Below are 22,350 nucleotides of genomic sequence, written 5' to 3' on the forward strand. Positions count from 1 at the left end.
GGAAGAAAATTCTCTCCTCCATTTGGTAAATCCGACCACAGTTCCATTCTCCTGATTCCTGCTTACAGGCAAATATTAAAGCAGGAAGCACCAGTGACTCGGTCTATAAAAAAGTGGTCAGATGAAGCAGATGCTAAACTACAGGACTGTTTTGCTAGCACAGACTGAAACATGTTCCGGGATTCTTCCGATGGCATTGAGGAGTACACCAAATCAGTCACTGGCTTTATCAATAAGTGAATTGAGGACCTCGTCCCCATAGTGACTGTGCGTACATACCCCAACCAGAAGCCATGGATTACAGGCAACATATGCACTGAGCTAAAGGGTAGAGCTGCAGCTTTCAAGGTGCGGGACTCTAAACAGGATGCTTATAAGAAATCCTGCTATGCCCTCCGAAGAACCATCAAACAGGCAAAGCGTCCATACAGGGCTAAAATTGAATTATACTACACCAGCTCCGACGCTTGTCTTATGTGGCAGGGCTTGCAAACTATTACAGACTACAAAGGGAAGCACAGTCGTGAGCTGCCCAGTGACAGGAGCTTACCAGACGAGCTAAGTCACTTCTATGCTCGCTTCGAGGCAAGCAACACTGAGGCATGCATGAGAGCATCAGCTGTTCTAGACGACTGTGTGATCACGCTCAACGTGCGTAAGACCTTTAAACAAGTCAACATTCACAAGGCTGCGGGGCAAGACGGATACCAGGATGTGTGCTCTGAGTATGTGCTGACCAACTGGCAGGTGTCTTCACTGACATTTTCAACATGTCCCTGCTTAAGTCTGTAATACCAACATGTTTCAAGCAGACCACCATAGTCCCTGTGCCCAAGAACACGAAGGCAACATGCCTAAATAACTACAGACCCGCAGCACTCACGTCCGTAGCCATGAAGTGCTTTGAAAGGCTGGTAATGGCTCACATCAACACCATTATCCCAGAAATCCTAGACCCACTGAAATTTACATACTGCCCAAACAGATCCACAGATGATGCAATCTATATTGCACTCCACACTGCCCTTTCCCACCTGGACAACAGGAACACCTGTGAAAATGCTATTCATTGACCACAGCTCAGCGTTCAACACCATAGTACCTTCAAAGCTCATCACTAAGCTAAGGATCCTGGGACTAAATTTGGCATGGGTCCTCAGATCCTCAAAAGGTTCTACAGCTGCAACATCGAGAGTATGACTGGTTGCATCACTGCCTAGTACGGCAATTGCTCGGCCTCTGACCGCAAGGCACTACAGAGGGTAGTGCGTACAGCCCAGGACATCACTGGGGCTAAGCTGTCTGCCATCCAGGGCCTCTACACCAGGTGGTGTCAGAGGAAGGCCCTAAAAATGGTCAAAGACCCCAGCCACCCCAGTCATAGATTGTTCTCTCTACTGCCGCATGGCAAGCGGTACCAGAGTGCCAAGTCTCGGACAAAAATGCTTCTCAACAGTTTTTACCCCCAAGCCATAAGACTCCTGAACAGGTAATCAAAAGGCTACCCAGGCTATTTACATTGTGTGCCCCTCTGTTTATCATAACTGCATAGTTGCATAGAACTATACATTCATGCACATACTACCTAAATTGGCCTGACCAACCAGTGCCACCCACGACCCACCAACCCCTCTTTTACACTACTGCTACTCTCTGTTTATTATATATGCATAGTCACTTTAACCATATCTACATATACATGCTACCTCAATCAGCCTGACTAACCGGTGCCTGTATGTAGCCTCGCTACTGTTATAGCCTCGCTACTGTATATAGACTCGCTAATGTTATTTTTCACTGTCTTTTTACTGTTGTTTTGATTTATTTACTTACCTATTGTTCACCTAATACCTTTTTTGAACTATTGGTTAGAGCCTGTAAGTAAGCATTTCACTGTAAAGTCTACATCTGTTGTATTCGGCGCACGTGACAAATAAACTTTAATTTGATTTGATATTGATTCCTTTTAAGATTTTTTTCAACGGAATCGGTGGAATGAATACACGTCTGATCACACACAAAAATAGTTCACCTTCATAGCAGCCACAAATAAACAGCTTGATCACTTTGCTTGTTAATTCCATCTTGCACTGTCCTCTTATATTTTCTGTTGGCTTGTGGTGTCTGTGACCAGGCAAAACATTCAACATCTCTCTTTCTTTCTCTTGCATCTCCTTAATATTTTTTTTAATGAATTTGTTCAAAACTGTTCAACTATTTTCTTTCTCTCTCTTTGAGTCAATTACTCACCACATGTTATGCACTGCAGTGCTAGCTAGGTGTAGCTTATACTTTCAGTACTAGATTCATTCTCTGATCCTTTGATTGGGTGGACAAGATGCCAGTTCATGCTGCAAGAGCTCTGATGGGTTGGAGGACGTCCTCCGGAAGTTGCCATAATTACTGTGTAAGTCAATAGAGGGGGATGAGAACCGTGAGCCTCCTAGGTTTTGTATGGAAGTCAATGTACCCAGAGGAGGACGGAAGCTAGCTGTCCTCCGGCTACACCATGGTGATACCCTACAGAGTGCTGTTGAGATTACTGTCGACCTTCATTGCAAAACAGTGTGTTTTAATCAATTATTTGGTGACATGTGAATATATTTACTGTAGGTTTATCTAAAAAGGAACTGTTTTAAAGTTTCACTCTTTTTTATTTTTGTGGAATTCACTGAGGAGGATGGTCCTCCCCTTCCTCCACTGAGGAGCCTCCACTGATGTCATGTATATTATCTGTACAGTGTGTGGTGGGTCTCGCCTGGGGAGCACTGTCTTACTGTAGCAGTAGTTGGTAAAGGTTAAGATGTGATCATGTACACGTCATGTATAGTTTCTGCACTGTCTGGGTCATGTCCAGCTCCAGTGTGGGTGTTGGGTCTCACCTGGGGAGCGCAGCTTGTTCTGGCTGGCTGAGCGGGACAGAGGCAGACTCTGGCGGAAGCGGTTGGTTCGGCTGAACCCCAGGGGGATGTCAGCCTCAGACATGGTCTCAGCCAGAGACTCAGCCGAGGCAAAGGACAGTTTAGCAGCCTGCTCAGCTAGCCCAGACTGGGTGGACTGGGAGTGACGCGGGCTACGACTCTGGAGGAGAGAAAGTGAGAGGGAGTTTGTTTGGGGAGAGGAGAGCGAGAAAGAGGTAGAAAGAATGGATTTGACAGAGAGGAGTACGGAGAAACGTGAAAGAGGTAGCAAACAATAAGCAGACTATAAGACAAACAAACACAATTAAGATAAACATAATGTCAGGACAAACATTCACACTGGTGCCATCTTTCCTCTTTCTGATAGGGTGGGATGGAATCATGTGACGGTGCCTGTTGGTTCACCAGTGCTGACAGCAGAGGGATACAGCAAGGCAGAAGTCCAGAACACAACACCTTCAGAATTAGGGATCCACTGAGGACCAGTAGGTAGGAATGGGGAAGATACAAAATAACCTGGTGGGGCACTGAGACCTGTTTTAATGCTTTAACGCTTATGTAAAGTTCCCTCTCCCCCTATACCTGCATCCTCTCCCTATTGGTTGGGGACCTGCTGGCCTCTGGCCAACCTTAAATGAGTGCAGGCCAGGGCTGTTTGGATTAGACAAGGCCATGTAGATCTAGATCAGGGCTGTCACTCTGGGTTTATTCTACTGGCCTAGACCTGGCCTGGGCCCAGGCAGCATCTCTTCTCCCTCAGCTGCTCTGCTGCTACTAGACTGTGCTCTGGTAGGCTCTGTTCAGTGAGCTGGCTCCCCTATCCCCACCGCCGGGTCTCCTCCAGCTCCCAGACTCCGTTAATGAGCTCCCAGAATGCTCGCTGACGACTGTTAGTATTGCAGAGCCAGCCAGACACATCGAGCCCACATTACATTACAGTACAGTGCCAGCGCCCCTCGCTAGCACCCCGCACCAAGTAGAACACAACTTCTTCTCTGCTTTTTCTGTCGTTTTCATCCCTCGTCCTGGTTCAATAAGACTTCAGCATGTTTTTCTACGAGGCTCTCATTAATCTTGTATTTAGTAAGGTGAGACGCAGCCTCACAGAGTGCTGTGCTCATTGACTCCCAGCAGTGCTCGCTTTGAGGTCATTCACAAATACACACAACATGCATTCACACACACCACAGGAGGCTGTTGAGGGGAGGACGGCTCATAATAATGTCTGGAACGGGGCAAATGGAATGGCATCAAACACATGGAAACCATGTGTTTGATGTATGTGATACCAGTCCGCTCCAGCCTTTACCATGAGCCTGTCCTCCCAAATTAAGCTGCCACCAACCTCCTGTGACACACATACAAACTCACAGACGCACACATGCACTCACACAAACACACGCACTGTTCATACTGCAACCACAAACACTTACACAGAGCAGTCACACACACAGCCCCACAACAGAGTGGTGGCACTTGTAAATGACTGCACCGTTGGAGCTAGGAAGATAAGCGTTTCACTACACCCGCGATAACATCTGCTAAATATGTGTGCGCGACAAATCATATTTGATTTGATTAGATTTGGTGGGCAAGCAGACAGTGTCTGGGCACGCAGGGAGAGGGTGGCTCTGACGGATCGCCCCCATTGTGCTTTCTAATGGGGTCATTTATCTAAGCAACGACCACACTGAGCAGGGAGCACCCAGTCCATAGTACCACACAGCAGCGCATATATTGTACACACAGAACACACTGCACACACAACAGACACAAACACCAGCTCCAGTGAGCCAAGCAGAGCTCCAGGGCTAAACAAAGCCAGAGCGCAGATGGATAAAACACAGCCATCAGCTGTCCTAAGCCATAGCAGAGCTAAAAGATACATATCCTATAGAGGAGTGAGTCACATCTTTAATCACACCAATAATCAAATCGCTACTCCCTGGTGTTTGTTCCTACATAACAGAGGATCTTTTCAACAAATCACACCGAACTAGGGAGATCGTGCAAAATATCAAACAGAACTCAGCAGGAAGTGGAGAGAGGGAAACTAGCTCCGTCTCTCACACACACACACTCACACACAGGAGAGAAGATCTGTCAACAAACTCCAGCAACTCACCGAATGAGAATCTTTCACTTTGACTGTTGTTGGAAAAACAGGTGTGAGTCATTGTATAGTCATTCTACTAAACAAAATTCAACTAAACACTTAAGAAACAAAGGTAGATTTCCCCCAGCGGAACAAAATATGTTCGCTCCATGTGTTGGAGGAAAGAAACCAAATCGACTTGGTGTTGTTGCTGTAGATACTTTATGTAAAGGTGTCAAAGTGATGTCCCACTGGGCACAAACGTCAATTCAACGTCTTTTCCACTTTGGTTCAATGTAATTCCATTGAAATGGAGTGGAATCAACGTTGATTCAACCAGTGGGTGCCCGGTGGGATAGAAGACGGGGAGCGTTCCTAGAACCATTTCCTCCTGTGCATCCTCATGGGCAGGTAAACTCACCGTCTGCTAGGAGATCTGTAATGCTAGACACGCTCTCTCTCTTCAGAGGAAAACTGTGATTGCACCTCTTCCACTTTTCTCTGCACCTTTTCTTCTTCTCCTCTACCTCTCATCCTATGGAGTCAAGTCATGCTTTTTCAATAGCACTCAATTACTGTGAGGAGCCCACGCTCTTATAATACCACAGAGGAAGAAAACAAGATGATCTCACAGGAAATATAACTGAATGGAAAAGGAGTACACAGCGGGCTCCAACATACCTAGGACTATGAACTGCTTTATATCCAACAACAAACCCAATCTCTCCCTCTTTTCTCTCCCTCTCCCTCCCCTCTCCGTTTCTCTCTAAACGCGGCAAAAAAAGAAACGTCCTCTCACTGTCAACTGTGTTTATCTTCAGCAAACTTAACATGTGTAAATATTTGTACGAACATAACAAGATTCAACAACTGAGACATAAAAACTGAACAAGTTCCACAGACATGTGACGAACAGAAATGGAATAATGTGTCCCTGAGCAAAGGGGGGGGGGGTCCAAATCAAAAGTAACTGTCAGTATCTGGTGTGGCCACCAGCTGCATTAAGTACTGCAGTGCATCTCCTCCTCATGGACAGCACCAGATTTGCCAGTTCTTGCTGTGAGATGTTACCCTACTCTTCCAGAAGGAAGGTCATACATTTCTGGGGGGAATGGCCCTAGCCCTCACCCTCTGATCCAACAGGTCCCAGATGTGCTCAATGGGATTGAAATCCGGGCTCTTCGCTGGCCATGGCAGAACACTGACATTCCTGTCTTGCAGGAAATCACACACAGAACGAGCAGAATGGCTGGTGGTTCATGCTGGAGGGTCATGTCAGGATGAGCCTGCAGGAAGAGTACCACATGAGGGAGGAAGATGTCTTCCCCGTAACGCACAGCGTTGAGATTGCCTGCAATGACAACAAGCTCAGTCCAATGATGCTGTGACACACTGCCCCAGACCATGACGGATCCTCCACCTCCAAATCGATCCCGCTCCAGAGTACAGGCCCCGGTGTAACGATCATTCCTTCGACGATAAACGCGAATCCGACCATCACCCCTGGTGAGACAAAACCACGACTCGTCAGTGAAGAGCACTTTTTGCCAGTCCTATCTGGTCCAGCAACGGTGGGTTTGTGCCCATAGGCGTCGCTGTTGCCGATGATGTCTGGTGAGGACCTGCCTTACAACAGGCCTACGAGCCCTCAGTCCAGCCTCTCTCAGCCTATTGTGGACAGTCTGAGCACTGATGGAAGGATTGTGAATTCCTGGTGTAACTCGGGCAGTTGTTGTTGTCATCCTGTGCCTGTCCCACAGGTGTGCTATTCAGATGTACTGATCCTGTGCAGGTGTTGTTACACGTGGTCTGCCACTGCGAGGACGATCATCTGTCCCTCCTGTCTCCCTGTAGCACTGTCTTAGGCGTCTCACAGTACGGACATTGCAATTTATTGCCCTGGCCACATCTGCAGTCCTCATGCCTCCTTGCAGCATGCCTAAGGCACGTTCACACAGGTGAGCAGGGACCCTGTGCATCTTTCTTTTGGTGTTTTTCAGAGTCAGTAGAAAAGCCTCTTTTAGTGTCCTAAGTTTTCATAACTGTGACCTTAATTGCCTACCGTCTGTAAGCTGTTAGTGTCTTAACGACCGCTCCACAGGTGCATGTTCATTAATTGTTTACGGTTCACTGAACAAACATGGGAAACAGTGTTAAAACCCTTTACAATGAAGATCTGTAAAGTTATTTGAATTTTTATGAGTTATCTATGAAAGACAGGGTCCTGAAAAAGTGACATATCTTTTTTTGCTGAGTTTATTTTGTCTCTTGTACACACCCAGAGTGGGTCAGGTTGAAGGTCAGTGTCGTGGTTGTGGTTAAGTGCTTGTTATAGGTTGAGAGGCTGAAGTTAATGGTTGGGAGCAAGGCCACACAGAAAAAAACGCAGGATCACATGACAGGGGGTGATGGTCTCTGGTTTCTCTTGAGCTGTTAATTACCATGGCGATAAGTGATACGGCATTCCACTGAGAGTTTATTAGTCAGAAAGAGACATTCTCACTATTCTCAGATTTGAGAAGAATCTGTCTCAACAGGGATAGTTGCTAGAGAGACATCTATTAACCCCTAAGTGTCTAAGCCTTGTCTAAGATGGGCTGGGGGGTTCTACTAAGCCAAATGGAATTGTTGGAAGAAGGTCACAGATTTAATTTGATGTATCAAAATAAAGTATACGTTTTATTTGATGAAAAAGTTTATTTGGAATTACTGCTTATTAGCCCATACTTTTACATTTCATTACTGCTATTAGCCCATACTGTACATTGTATTCCTGTTATTACCCCATACTGTACATTGCATTACTACTATTAGCCCATACTGTACATTGCATTACTGCTATTAGCCCATACTGTACATTGTATTCCTGTTATTAGCCCATACTGTACATTACATTACTGCTATTAGCCCATACTGTACATTACATTACTGCTATTAGCCCATACTGTACATTGCATTACTGCTATTAGCCCATACTGTACATTGCATTACTGCTATTAGCCCATACTGTACATTGTATTCCTGTTATTAGCCCATACTGTACATTACATTACTGCTATTAGCCCATACTGTACATTTCATTACTGCTATTAGCCCATACTGTACATTTCATTACTGCTATTAGCCCATACTGTACATTTCATTACTACTATTAGCCCATACTGTACATTACATTACTGCTATTAGCCCATACTGTACATTTCATTACTGCTATTAGCCCATACTGTACATTTCATTACTGCTATTAGCCCATACTGTACATTTCATTACTACTATTAGCCCATACTGTACATTACATTACTGCTATTAGCCCATACTGTACATTGCATTACTGCTATTAGCCCATACTGTACATTGCATTACTGCTATTAGCCCATACTGTACATTGCATTACTGCTATTAGCCCATACTGCACATTGCATTACTGCTATTAGCCCATACTGCACATTGCATTACTGCTATTAGCCCATACTGTACATTGCATTACTGCTATTAGCCCATACTGTACATTGCATTACTGCTATTAGCCCATACTGTACATTACATTACTGCTATTAGCCCATACTGTACATTACATTACTGCTATTAGCCCATACTGTACATTACATTACTGCTATTAGCCCATACTGTACATTGCATTACTGCTATTAGCCCATACTGTACATTGCATTACTGCTATTAGCCCATACTGTACATTGTATTCCTGCTATTAGCCCATACTGTACATTTCATTACTGCTATTAGCCCATACTGTACATTTCATTACTGCTATTAGCCCATACTCTACATTGCATTACTGCTATTAGCCCATACTGTACATTGCATTACTGCTATTAGCCCATACTGTACATTGTATTCCTGTTATTAGCCCATACTGTACATTACATTACTACTATTAGCCCATATTGTACATTACATTACTGCTATTAGCCCATACTGTACATTGCATTACTGCTATTAGCCAATGCTGTACATTACACTACTGCTATTAGACAATGCTGTACATTACACTACTGCTATTAGCCCATGCTGTACATTACACTACTGCTATTAGCCCATACTGTAAATTACATTACTGCTATTAGCCCATACTGTACATTACATTCCTGCTATTAGCCCATTCTGTACATTCCATTACTGCTATTAGCCCATGCTGTGCATTCCATTACTGCTATTAGCCCATGCTGTGCATTCCATTACTGCTATTAGCCCATACTGTACATTACATTACTGCTATTAGCCCATACTGTACATTACATTACTGCTATTAGCCCATACTGTACATTACATTCCTGCTATTAGCCCATACTGTACATTACATTCCTGCTATTAGCCCATACTGTACATTACATTCCTGCTATTAGCCCATACTGTACATTACATTCCTGCTATTAGCCCATACTGTACATTACATTCCTGCTATTAGCCCATACTGTACATTACATTCCTGCTATTAGCCCATACTGTACATTGCATTACTGCTATTAGCCCATACTGTACATTGCATTACTGCTATTAGCCCATACTGTACATTGCATTACTGCTATTAGCCCATACTGCACATTGCATTACTGCTATTAGCCCATACTGCACATTGCATTACTGCTATTAGCCCATACTGTACATTGCATTACTGCTATTAGCCCATACTGTACATTACATTACTGCTATTAGCCCATACTGTACATTACATTACTGCTATTAGCCCATACTGTACATTGCATTACTGCTATTAGCCCATACTGTACATTGCATTACTGCTATTAGCCCATACTGTACATTGTATTCCTGCTATTAGCCCATACTGTACATTTCATTACTGCTATTAGCCCATACTGTACATTTCATTACTGCTATTAGCCCATACTGTACATTGCATTACTGCTATTAGCCCATACTGTACATTGTATTCCTGCTATTAGCCCATACTGTACATTTCATTACTGCTATTAGCCCATACTGTACATTTCATTACTGCTATTAGCCCATACTCTACATTGCATTACTGCTATTAGCCCATACTGTACATTGCATTACTGCTATTAGCCCATACTGTACATTGTATTCCTGTTATTAGCCCATACTGTACATTACATTACTACTATTAGCCCATACTGTACATTACATTACTGCTATTAGCCCATACTGTACATTGCATTACTGCTATTAGCCAATGCTGTACATTACACTACTGCTATTAGCCAATGCTGTACATTACACTACTGCTATTAGCCCATGCTGTACATTACACTACTGCTATTAGCCCATACTGTAAATTACATTACTGCTATTAGCCCATACTGTACATTACATTACTGCTATTAGCCCATGCTGTACATTCCATTACTGCTATTAGCCCATGCTGTGCATTCCATTACTGCTATTAGCCCATACTGTACATTACATTACTGCTATTAGCCCATACTGTACATTACATTCCTGCTATTAGCCCATACTGTACATTACATTCCTGCTATTAGCCCATACTGTACATTACATTCCTGCTATTAGCCCATACTGTACATTACATTCCTGCTATTAGCCCATACTGTACATTACATTCCTGCTATTAGCCCATACTGTACATTACATTACTGCTATTAGCCCATACGGTACATTCCATTACTGCTATTAGCCCATGCTGTGCATTCCATTACTGCTATTAGCCCATACTGTACATTACATTACTGCTATTAGCCCATACTGTACATTACATTCCTGCTATTAGCCCATACTGTACATTACATTCCTGCTATTAGCCCATACTGTACATTACATTCCTGCTATTAGCATATACTGTACATTACATTCCTGCTATTAGCCCATACTGTACATTACATTCCTGCTATTAGCCCATACTGTACATTACATTCCTGCTATTAGCCCATACTGTACATTACATTACTGCTATTAGCCCATACGGTACATTGCATTACTGCTATTAGCCAATGCTGTACATTACACTACTGCTATTAGCCAATGCTGTACGTTACACTACTGCTATTAGCCCATGCTGTACATTACACTACTGCTATTAGCCCATACTGTAAATTACATTACTGCTATTAGCCCATACTGTACATTACATTACTGCTATTAGCCCATGCTGTACATTCCATTACTGCTATTAGCCCATGCTGTGCATTCCATTACTGCTATTAGCCCATACTGTACATTACATTACTGCTATTAGCCCATACTGTACATTACATTACTGCTATTAGCCCATACTGTACATTACATTACTGCTATTAGCCCATACTGTACATTACATTACTGCTATTAGCCCATACTGTACATTACATTCCTGCTATTAGCCCATACTGTACATTACATTCCTGCTATTAGCACATACTGTACATTACATTCCTGCTATTAGCCCATACTGTACATTACATTCCTGCTATTAGCCCATACTGTACATTACATTCCTGCTATTAGCCCATACTGTACATTACATTCCTGCTATTAGCCCACACTGTACATTACATTCCTGCTATTAGCCCACACTGTACATTACATTACTGCTATTAGCCCACACTGTACGTTACATTACTGCTATTAGCCCACACTGTACATTACATTACTGCTATTAGCCCACACTGTGCATTCCATTACTGCTATTAGCCCATACTGTACATTACATTACTGCTATTAGCCCAAGCTGTACATTACATTACTGCTATTAGCCCATACTGTAAATTACATTACTGCTATTAGCCCATACTGTACATTACATTACTGCTATTAGCCCATGCTGTACATTCCATTACTGCTATTAGCCCATGCTGTGCATTCCATTACTGCTATTAGCCCATACTGTACATTACATTACTGCTATTAGCCCATACTGTACATTACATTCCTGCTATTAGCCCATACTGTACATTGCATTACTGCTATTAGCCCATACTGTACATTGCATTACTGCTATTAGCCCATACTGTACATTGCATTACTGCTATTAGCCCATACTGCACATTGCATTACTGCTATTAGCCCATACTGCACATTGCATTACTGCTATTAGCCCATACTGTACATTGCATTACTGCTATTAGCCCATACTGTACATTACATTACTGCTATTAGCCCATACTGTACATTACATTACTGCTATTAGCCCATACTGTACATTGCATTACTGCTATTAGCCCATACTGTACATTGCATTACTGCTATTAGCCCATACTGTACATTGTATTCCTGCTATTAGCCCATACTGTACATTTCATTACTGCTATTAGCCCATACTGTACATTTCATTACTGCTATTAGCCCATACTCTACATTGCATTACTGCTATTAGCCCATACTGTACATTGCATTACTGCTATTAGCCCATACTCTACATTGCATTACTGCTATTAGCCCATACTGTACATTGCATTACTGCTATTAGCCCATACTGTACATTGTATTCCTGTTATTAGCCCATACTGTACATTACATTACTACTATTAGCCCATACTGTACATTACATTACTGCTATTAGCCCATACTGTACATTGCATTACTGCTATTAGCCAATGCTGTACATTACACTACTGCTATTAGCCAATGCTGTACATTACACTACTGCTATTAGCCCATGCTGTACATTACACTACTGCTATTAGCCCATACTGTAAATTACATTACTGCTATTAGCCCATACTGTACATTACATTACTGCTATTAGCCCATGCTGTACATTCCATTACTGCTATTAGCCCATGCTGTGCATTCCATTACTGCTATTAGCCCATACTGTACATTACATTACTGCTATTAGCCCATACTGTACATTACATTCCTGCTATTAGCCCATACTGTACATTACATTCCTGCTATTAGCCCATACTGTACATTACATTCCTGCTATTAGCCCATACTGTACATTACATTCCTGCTATTAGCCCATACTGTACATTACATTCCTGCTATTAGCCCATACTGTACATTACATTACTGCTATTAGCCCATACGGTACATTGCATTACTGCTATTAGCCAATGCTGTACATTACACTACTGCTATTAGCCAATGCTGTACGTTACACTACTGCTATTAGCCCATGCTGTACATTACACTACTGCTATTAGCCCATACTGTAAATTACATTACTGCTATTAGCCCATACTGTACATTACATTACTGCTATTAGCCCATGCTGTACATTCCATTACTGCTATTAGCCCATGCTGTGCATTCCATTACTGCTATTAGCCCATACTGTACATTACATTACTGCTATTAGCCCATACTGTACATTACATTACTGCTATTAGCCCATACTGTACATTACATTACTGCTATTAGCCCATACTGTACATTACATTACTGCTATTAGCCCATACTGTACATTACATTCCTGCTATTAGCCCATACTGTACATTACATTCCTGCTATTAGCCCATACTGTACATTACATTCCTGCTATTAGCCCATACTGTACATTACATTCCTGCTATTAGCCCATACTGTACATTACATTCCTGCTATTAGCCCATACTGTACATTACATTCCTGCTATTAGCCCACACTGTACATTACATTCCTGCTATTAGCCCACACTGTACATTACATTACTGCTATTAGCCCACACTGTACGTTACATTACTGCTATTAGCCCACACTGTACATTACATTACTGCTATTAGCCCACACTGTGCATTCCATTACTGCTATTAGCCCATACTGTACATTACATTACTGCTATTAGCCCAAGCTGTACATTACATTACTGCTATTAGCCCATACTGTAAATTACATTACTGCTATTAGCCCATACTGTACATTACATTACTGCTATTAGCCCATGCTGTACATTCCATTACTGCTATTAGCCCATGCTGTGCATTCCATTACTGCTATTAGCCCATACTGTACATTACATTACTGCTATTAGCCCATACTGTACATTACATTACTGCTATTAGCCCATACTGTACATTACATTACTGCTATTAGCCCATACTGTACATTACATTACTGCTATTAGCCCATACTGTACATTACATTACTGCTATTAGCCCATACTGTACACTGCATTACTGCTATTAGCCCATACTGTACATTACATTACTGCTATTAGCCCATACTGTACATTACATTACTGCTATTAGCCCATACTGTACATTACATTACTGCTATTAGCCCATACTGTACATTACATTACTGCTATTAGCCCATACTGTACATTACATTACTGCTATTAGCCCATACTGTACACTGCATTACTGCTATTAGCCCATACTGTACATTACATTACTGCTATTAGCCCATACTGTACACTGCATAACTGCTATTAGCCCATACTGTACATTACATTACTGCTATTAGCCCATACTGTACATTACATTACTGCTATTAGCCCATACTGTACATTACATTACTGCTATTAGCCCATACTGTACATTACATTACTGCTATTAGCCCATACTGTACATTACATTACTGCTATTAGCCCATACTGTACATTACATTACTGCTATTAGCCCATACTGTACATTACATTACTGCTATTAGCCCATACTGTACACTGCATTACTGCTATTAGCCCATACTGTACATTACATTACTGCTATTAGCCCATACTGTACATTACATTACTGCTATTAGCCCATACTGTACACTGCATTACTGCTATTAGCCCATACTGTACATTACATTACTGCTATTAGCCCATACTGTACACTACATTACTGCTATTAGCCCATACTGTACACTGCATTACTGCTATTAGCCCATACTGTACATTACATTACTGCTATTAGCCCATACTGTACATTACATTACTGCTATTAGCCCATACTGTACATTACATTACTGCTATTAGCCCATACTGTACATTACATTACTGCTATTAGCCCATACTGTACATTACATTACTGCTATTAGCCCATACTGTACATTACATTACTGCTATTAGCCCATACTGTACATTACATTACTGCTATTAGCCCATACTGTACATTACATTACTGCTATTAGCCCATACTGTACATTACATTACTGCTATTAGCCCATACTGTACATTACATTACTGCTATTAGCCCATACTGTACACTGCATTACTGCTATTAGCCCATACTGTACATTACATTACTGCTATTAGCCCATACTGTACACTGCATTACTGCTATTAGCCCATACTGTACATTACATTACTGCTATTAGCCCATACTGTACACTACATTACTGCTATTAGCCCATACTGTACATTACATTACTGCTATTAGCCCATACTGTACATTACATTACTGCTATTAGCCCATACTGTACATTACATTACTGCTATTAGCCCATACTGTACATTACATTACTGCTATTAGCCCATACTGTACATTACATTACTGCTATTAGCCCATACTGTACATTACATTACTGCTATTAGCCCATACTGTACACTGCATTACTGCTATTAGCCCATACTGTACATTACATTACTGCTATTAGCCCATACTGTACATTACATTACTGCTATTAGCCCATACTGTACATTACATTACTGCTATTAGCCCATACTGTACATTACATTACTGCTATTAGCCCATACTGTACATTACATTACTGCTATTAGCCCATACTGTACACTGCATTACTGCTATTAGCCCATACTGTACATTACATTACTGCTATTAGCCCATAATGTACACTGCATAACTGCTATTAGCCCATACTGTACATTACATTACTGCTATTAGCCCATACTGTACATTACATTACTGCTATTAGCCCATACTGTACATTACATTACTGCTATTAGCCCATACTGTACATTACATTACTGCTATTAGCCCATACTGTACATTACATTACTGCTATTAGCCCATACTTTACACTGCATTACTGCTATTAGCCCATACTGTACATTACATTACTGCTATTAGCCCATACTGTACATTACATTACTGCTATTAGCCCATACTGTACACTGCATTACTGCTATTAGCCCATACTCTACATTACATTACTGCTATTAGCCCATACTGTACATTACATTACTGCTATTAGCCCATACTGTACACTGCATTACTGCTATTAGCCCATACTGTACATTACATTACTGCTATTAGCCCATACTGTACATTACATTACTGCTATTAGCCCATACTGTACATTACATTACTGCTATTAGCCCATACTGTACATTACATTACTGCTATTAGCCCATACTGTACATTACATTACTGCTATTAGCCCATACTGTACACTGCATTACTGCTATTAGCCCATACTGTACATTACATTACTGCTATTAGCCCATACTGTACACTGCATTACTGCTATTAGCCCATACTGTACATTACATTACTGCTATTAGCCCATACTGTACATTACATTACTGCTATTAGCCCATACTGTACATTACATTACTGCTATTAGCCCATACTGTACATTACATTACTGCTATTAGCCCATACTGTACACTGCATTACTGCTATTAGCCCATACTGTACATTACATTACTGCTATTAGCCCATACTGTACATTACATTACTGATATTAGTCCATACTGTACATTACATTACTGCTATTAGCCCATACTGTACATTACATTACTGCTATTAGCCCATACTGTACATTGCATTACTGCTATTAGCCCATACTGTACATTACATTACTGCTATTAGCCCATACTGTACATTACATTACTGCTATTAGCCCATACTGTACATTACATTACTGCTATTAGCCCATACTGTACATTACATTACTGCTATTAGCCCATACTGTACATTACATTACTGCTATTAGCCCATACTGTACATTACATTACTACTATTAGCCCATACTGTACATTACATTACTGCTATTAGCCCATACTGTACACTGCATTACTGCTATTAGCCCATACTGTACATTACATTACTGCTATTAGCCCATACTGTACATTACATTACTGCTATTAGCCCATACTGTACACTGCATTACTGCTATTAGCCCATACTGTACATTACATTACTGCTATTAGCCCATACTGTACATTACATTACTGCTATTAGCCCATACTGTACATTACATTACTGCTATTAGCCCATACTGTACATTACATTACTGCTATTAGCCCATACTGTACATTACATTACTGCTATTAGCCCATACTGTACATTACATTACTGCTATTAGCCCATACTGTACATTCCATTACTGCTATTAGCCCATACTGTACATTACATTACTGCTATTAGCCCATACTGTACACTGCATTACAGATTCACTACATAGAACAACATATAGTCCCTCCCAAAAAACTAAAGGAAGTATCTAAGAGATATAAGAAAGTCCAGGAAACATGATGATTATTTTTTACATGTATTTAACACCTTATTTTTGGCACTAATCGCTCTTCATAAATACTTCCATACCTTTTTTCAACTGGTACCAGGGTACTTTCAGACAAGTCTTGTGAGGCTTAGAGGAAAACAACCAACATGTACGTGTTTGTGAGTCTCACCTTTCCACAGAGGGGTCATTACTGTTCGGATGCTTGACAGAAGTTGTCAGATGGGCTGAACCGACTTTCGACGAACCCCAATACGCTTACGGGGGTTGTAGAGCAAAACGAACGATTTTGTAAGAAGACCGATTTTCGGGATGCCTCATGGTCTGACAAACACTGCTCTAGCTCTTTCACCTTTCACCCCAGATGCAGAAGTGCGACAGAGTTGGATGCAGTGGATTGAGACACATCCAATGCAAAACAACAACAGATATCTCTAGTTTAAACTGATGGATTTTTATGGCAATGTTTTTGTATCATGCTAATTGGATTTCCGCGTGGGCACGGACATCGACCTCAAGTGGTTTTAACTGACTTACATCACACTCCTCACACCTCTCTCTCTTCTTATTCCTTCCCCCTTCCATTCTCTGGCCTTTTCAGCCACCTTTCCTTGTTCGTACACTGACCGTACCAAACATTAGGAACTCCTTACTAATATTGACTTGCCCTCAGAACAGCCTCAATTCATCGGGGCATGGACTGTCAAAAGGGATCCACTGGGATGCTGGTCCATGTTGAATTCAATGCTCCCGCAGGTGTGTTAAGTTGACTGTATGTGCTTTGGGTGGTGGACCATTCTTGATACTCACGGGAAACTGTTGAGCGTGAAAACGCAGCAGAGGTGCAGTTCTTGACACAAACCGGTGCGCCTGGCACCTTCTACCATAACCTGTTCAAAGGCACTTAGATTTTTTTGTCTTGCACATTCACCCTCTGAGTGGGACACATACACAATCCATGTCTCAATTGTCTCAAGGCTTAAAAACCCTTCTTGAACCTGTCTCCTCTTCTTCATCTCCACTGATTTAAGTGGATTTAACAAGTGACATCAATAAGGGATCATAGCCTTCACCTGGATTCACCTGGTCAGTCTGTCATGGAAAGAGCAGGTGTTGTTAATGTTTTGTATAATCAGTGCACGTATTTCTCCTTTCCCTCCCCATCTCTCTCTCTATCTACAATCTCGCTCTCTGTGCCATCTTTCTCCTTCCTTTCCCGCTCTGTCGCTCACACCCCTCAGAGCGTCATCAGTTTGTCATCCGTCTCAAAAGTAGCTTCTCATTCTGGCTGTCTGTGTCTCTCTATGTCAACACCTCTGTTTCTGGACAGCTCTCAAAGCAGCCGAGCAACCCTCTACTCCTCCTCCTGTTGTAGTCTATGTCTGTTTGTACAGCCCTGCTCTCACACACACTCGCTCTCTCCCCACACTTTGTGCTATTTCACCAAACAGGGAGAGAAGAGCCTAGAAAACAAGCAAGCCTATGGCCGTTCCGCGAAAATTGGAAACAAAAATTACCTCCCATAATAAATCAATCTACCGTCCTCTTACTCCTCACTTACTCTTTCCCTCTATCTCTGGCTTTCACTCCCACCGTCTATCTCTCAGCCCCCCCCCTGGCAGAGCTCAGTCTCTTTATAACACGGGGAGTCATCAATGCATGGAAGAAATTGCTCTGCCAAATTGCGCTGGATTGTTCGCTGATGCGATCTGCTCACTAGGCAGGAGAGTGAAGAAAATGGCGTACTCTAGGGCGGGGGGATGACGCCTGAGATGGCTGGTAGTCTTCTTTGCCTAGGAAAAATAGAAAAGGGGCCAGGCCAGTAGAATACATACATGCCAGATCTGGGTTCAAATACATGTGTGTTTGAGTATTTGTTATTTATCCTCTTAAATACTTTTTTTTCTGTGTGTGTCACGCCCTGGCCTTAGTATTCTGTGTTTTCTTTATTATTGTGGTTAGGCCAGGGTGTGACATGTGTTTGTCTTGTCTAGGGGTTTTGTAGATTGATGGGGTTGTGTTCAGTGTAGTATTCTAGGTAAGTCTATGGTTGCCTAGAGTGGTTCTCAATCAGAGGCAGGTGTTTATCGTTGTCTCTGATTGGGAACCATATTTAGGCAGCCATATTCTTTGGGTATTTCATGGGTGATTGTTTCCTGTCTCTATGTTTTGCACCAGTTAGGACTGTTTCGGTTTTTCCACGTTTTCTTATTTTGTATGTGTATGTTGTTCACGTTATCATCTTTATTAAAGATGTTCAACCAATAACCACGCTGCATTTTGGTCCTCCTCTCCATCCCAGGAAGAAAACCGTAACGTGTGTTTGAGTATTTTCAAATACACAGCCCAAACAAGTAATTTTACTTAAGTTCAAATAATATGTTCAAATACCTGGGTTAAATGCATGGGAGTGTATTTGTGTAACGATCGTTGGAAGGATGGTCGGACCAAGATGCAGCGTGGGGTAGGTTAATCATTTTTTATTAATGATAACCGGCACAAAACAAGAACGTAACAAACGAAACATTCAGCTTTGTAGGGCTAAAGCTACAATACAAATTCAAGATCCCACACACAACAGGTGGAAAATGGCTGCCTAAATATGACCCTCAATCAGAGACAATGATAGACAGCTGCCTCTGATTGGGAACCAGGCCAACATAGAAATACAAAAACTAGATTACCCACCCTAGTCACACCCTGACCTAACCAAAATAGAGAATAAAAAAGGATCTCTAAAGTCAAGGCGTGACAATTTGAGTCGGTGTATTTGAGCATTTTCAGATACTTTCCAAGTGTATTTCGAAATGCATTCCAATATTCAACTGTTTGTTTAAAAATAAAAAGGTTATCTGAATGTTTATTTTGAAAGTGTATTTGAACCCAGGTCTGATACATACAGCAGAATAATCTCCATCGGGCTGGATTCTACCTCTTCTTCTACCTCTTCATCTTATCACCTGTTCTCCTCTTTCACTTTAATTCTGTCTAATTCAGCCTATTGAGAATGTGACTCAATCAGTAGGCCTTTAATTATATTAATCTACATATTTAGACACAGTGATGTCATTTATGTGGAAGAGCACTGGAAAAGTGGGCAAGCATTATTAGGTGAGCACTTGATCAAGGGTGTGAAAATAATATTTCCACAAAGTCATGGAAGTAGAAAAATGAAGAGAAAATCAAATATTGTGACATCGATTTGATGACTGTCCAATAGCTGCAGGAAGTCATTCCAAGAAAACCGCTTGCCTGACAGCCTCTGATTAGAGTTTGTTGGAAGCGCAAAGAAAAATGTCTCGACGTGAGAGGGGTTTTTAAAGCTCTTTTTGGACACTGTAATAATTACATAGTTGTGGGATAGATGGGTCAGGGATCTGGATATTGTAATAATTACATAGTTGTGGGATAGATGGGTCAGGGATCTGGATATTGTAATAATTACATAGTTGTGGGATAGATGGGTCAGGGATCTGGATATTGTAATAATTACATAGCTCTGGGGTAGATGGGTCAGGGATCTGGATATTGTAATAATTACATAGCTCTGGGGTAGATGGGTCAGGGATCTGGATATTGTAATAATTACATAGTTGTGGGGTAGATGGGTCAGGGATCTGGATATCGTAATAATTACATAGTTGTGGGGTAGATGGGTCAGGGATCTGGATATTGTAATAATTACATAGCTCTGGGGTAAATGGGTCAGGGATCTGGATATTGTAATAATTACATAGCTCTGGGGTAGATGGGTCAGGGATCTGGATATTGTAATAATTACATAGCTCTGGGGTAAATGGGTCAGGGATCTGGATATTGTAATAATTACATAGCTCTGGGGTAGATGGGTCAAGGATCTGGATATTGTAATAATTACATAGCTCTGGGTAGATGGGTCAGGGATCCGGATATTGTAATAATTACATAGCTCTGGGGTAGATGGGTCAGGGATCTGGATATTGTAATAATTACATAGCTCTGGGGTAGATGGGTCAGGGATCTGGATATTGTAATAATTACATAGCTCTGGGGTAGATGGGTCAGGGATCTGGATATTGATATCTGGTAACATTTCCACCCTGTCCGGATGATATTTCAGGGAAGCGTAAACCTCAGACGAGGCCTCTTCCCACACAGATGACAATACTTCCTGTAAGCCTCTCTGTGTAGATCCATGCTGTGCCTCAGCAGCCTCCAGACAACATCTATGAAACATAACCCTCAACACACCGTGAACCATGCCAGCTCACATAGATCCACAGCATGACACTTACACATGAACTCCATCTACCTCAGTGTCGCACGCAAGACAGATATACCCTCACGGATGTGTCCGCAGGCAAGACAGATATACCCTCACGGATGTATCCGCAGGCAAGCCAGATATATCCTCACGGATGTATCCGCAGGCAAGACAGATATATCCTCACGGATGTATCCGCAGGCAAGACAGATATACCTTCACGGATGTATCTGCAGGCAAGACAGATATACCCTCACGGATGTATCCGCAGGCAAGCCAGATATACCCTCACGGATGTATCCGCAGGCAAGGCAGATATACCCTCACGGATGTGTCCGCAGGCAAGACAGATATACCCTCACGGATGTATCCGCAGGCAAGCCAGATATATCCTCACGGATGTATCCGCAGGCAAGACAGATATATCCTCACGGATGTATCCGCAGGCAAGACAGATATACCTTCACGGATGTATCTGCAGGCAAGACAGATATACCCTCACGGATGTATCCGCAGGCAAGCCAGATATACCCTCACGGATGTATCCGCAGGCAAGCCAGATATACCCTCACGGATGTATCCGCAGGCAAGCCAGATATATCCTCACGGATGTATCCGCAGGCAAGACAGATATATCCTCACGGATGTATCCGCAGGCAAGACAGATATACCTTCACGGATGTATCTGCAGGCAAGACAGATATACCCTCACGGATGTATCCGCAGGCAAGCCAGATATACCCTCACGGATGTATCCGCAGGCAAGCCAGGACAGAAATAATACATGCCATATAACTGTACATTTCTCCTAAATACAGTAT

At 42.0% G+C, this 22,350-nt stretch overlaps 1 protein-coding gene across 7 annotated transcripts in view; it reads right to left on the reverse strand.

The window, feature by feature from the left end:
* The window catches only part of LOC124015564 (SRC kinase signaling inhibitor 1-like), a 239,673-nt gene that overhangs the window by 56,371 nt on the left and 160,952 nt on the right, over positions 1 to 22,350 (reverse strand). For all 7 annotated transcript variants that reach the window (XM_046330878.1, XM_046330872.1, XM_046330877.1 and 4 more), the window contains one exon: positions 2,883 to 3,081. In XM_046330878.1, the coding sequence (XP_046186834.1) occupies positions 2,883 to 3,081 (199 nt within the window). The remainder of the gene's footprint in view (positions 1 to 2,882; positions 3,082 to 22,350) is intronic.

Source organism: Oncorhynchus gorbuscha, linkage group LG26 (genome assembly GCF_021184085.1).
Source record: "Oncorhynchus gorbuscha isolate QuinsamMale2020 ecotype Even-year linkage group LG26, OgorEven_v1.0, whole genome shotgun sequence".
Taxonomy (NCBI): domain Eukaryota; kingdom Metazoa; phylum Chordata; class Actinopteri; order Salmoniformes; family Salmonidae; genus Oncorhynchus; species Oncorhynchus gorbuscha.